The sequence below is a fragment of the Amphimedon queenslandica genome, unplaced genomic scaffold (genome assembly GCF_000090795.2).
Source record: "Amphimedon queenslandica unplaced genomic scaffold, v1.1 AMPQUscaffold_11576, whole genome shotgun sequence".
In the NCBI taxonomy this organism is placed as follows: Eukaryota; Metazoa; Porifera; class Demospongiae; order Haplosclerida; family Niphatidae; genus Amphimedon; species Amphimedon queenslandica.
This window is the reverse complement of record NW_003548182.1, coordinates 9,001-10,376: the sequence shown is the minus strand read 5'-3', so window position 1 is coordinate 10,376 and position 1,376 is coordinate 9,001. Positions and strand designations below refer to the sequence as shown.

Below are 1,376 nucleotides of genomic sequence, written 5' to 3'. Positions count from 1 at the left end.
TATATTCTCACTCTTTCTTTCTTCCTTTCTTTTCTTTCCTTCTTTCTTTTTCTCATAGATGATTGGAGTACAGCTGCCAGTAAACATGTCATTGGTATATTACCACTACCAGCTACAGGGGGATTTAGAATTATTAACCTTTTCATCACTACCTTAGAAACAGAAACAGTGAACTTTACAGTCAGTAATCTCACCCAAACAATAACTAATGGTTCAGTTACTGCTGGTACACCAACAACTATCAGGGGCAAAATATTATTGTCTTATGCTGTCAATAGTGAATCAGAGAGATATAAAGGTCTACTAGTAACAACTGGAACAGATAAAAAAATATCAGTAACTGTATTAATACTGGGTCAATCTCGAAGAGTGGGAGTGTATGCCAACTATCCAGCCTTGGTTTACCCAGTTGATAGTTATGTGTATTATGCTGTGTCTACTGGTACAGATGAATCAATCTCATTCTCATCTCTTCTAATAGTCTCTGGTAATAATAATACCAATATAAGAATCACACCAACAGTGACTGTTACTATACCATCTAGTGTCGCTCAATGTCTGATTTCAACTAATGATCAAATGCAGATCAGTCTTAAAGCTGGACAATCAATAACAATACAATTACAATACCTGGAGACATTTTTACTCAAACCAACTGTAGAAAAAGCTGATTTAACAGGAACAAAACTTGAATCTAATAGTCCAATATCTGTCTATTCTGGTCACACTTGTGTTGGTCAATTTGCTTGTAACTCTTTTGATGAGCAAATACCACCAGTAGCCTCATGGGGTAATGAATTCCTAGTTCAGTCATTTAATAATTTTAATTTTCGATCTGGTTATAAATTGAAACTAATTGGATCACAGGCTAATACCAATGTCAATGTATTGTGTAATGAAGGTAACAGCAGTTGTTCACTATCTCTTCAAGAAGGTGGTGTACTCACTCAAACTATATTATCTCAAACTAATTGTTACGTCAGTTCAACTAGTCCAATACTTGTCGCTCAGTTCTCAGTAGCTGAATATGATATGATAATCATTCCTCCACTGCATCAATATGCTTCTAACATAACTAGACTAAGTTTTACTAGATTATTTGGTGATTTTATTGTTAATCTTGTTGTACTTGCTGCTGATGATTCATCACAGATACGACTGAATGGCACTCTTCTTCCATCTCTCACGTCCAGTTCATGGGAATATCACAGTACTTTTGTTAATGACTTGTATGTTTTTAACGGTTTTAAGTTATTTGATACTCTTGGTTTCAGTGAGGTTACTATTTGGTCTAATAACAGTGACGACAAGATATTAGCAATAGTTTATGGTTATTATACTACATATTTTTATTCTGGAAGCATAGACCTGAAACC

The 1,376-nt window shown here is 34.6% G+C and overlaps 1 protein-coding gene across 1 annotated transcript in view; it reads left to right on the top strand.

Annotated features, from left to right (window-relative positions):
* Positions 1 to 58: 58 nt before the first annotated feature.
* Positions 59 to 1,376, top strand: part of LOC109589170 (uncharacterized) — a gene marked incomplete at both ends in the record, with an annotated part of 10,314 nt that continues 8,996 nt past the window's right edge. Inside the window, one exon of the mRNA XM_020005293.1 lies at positions 59 to 1,330. Within this exon, the coding sequence (XP_019860852.1) occupies positions 59 to 1,330 (1,272 nt within the window). The remainder of the gene's footprint in view (positions 1,331 to 1,376) is intronic.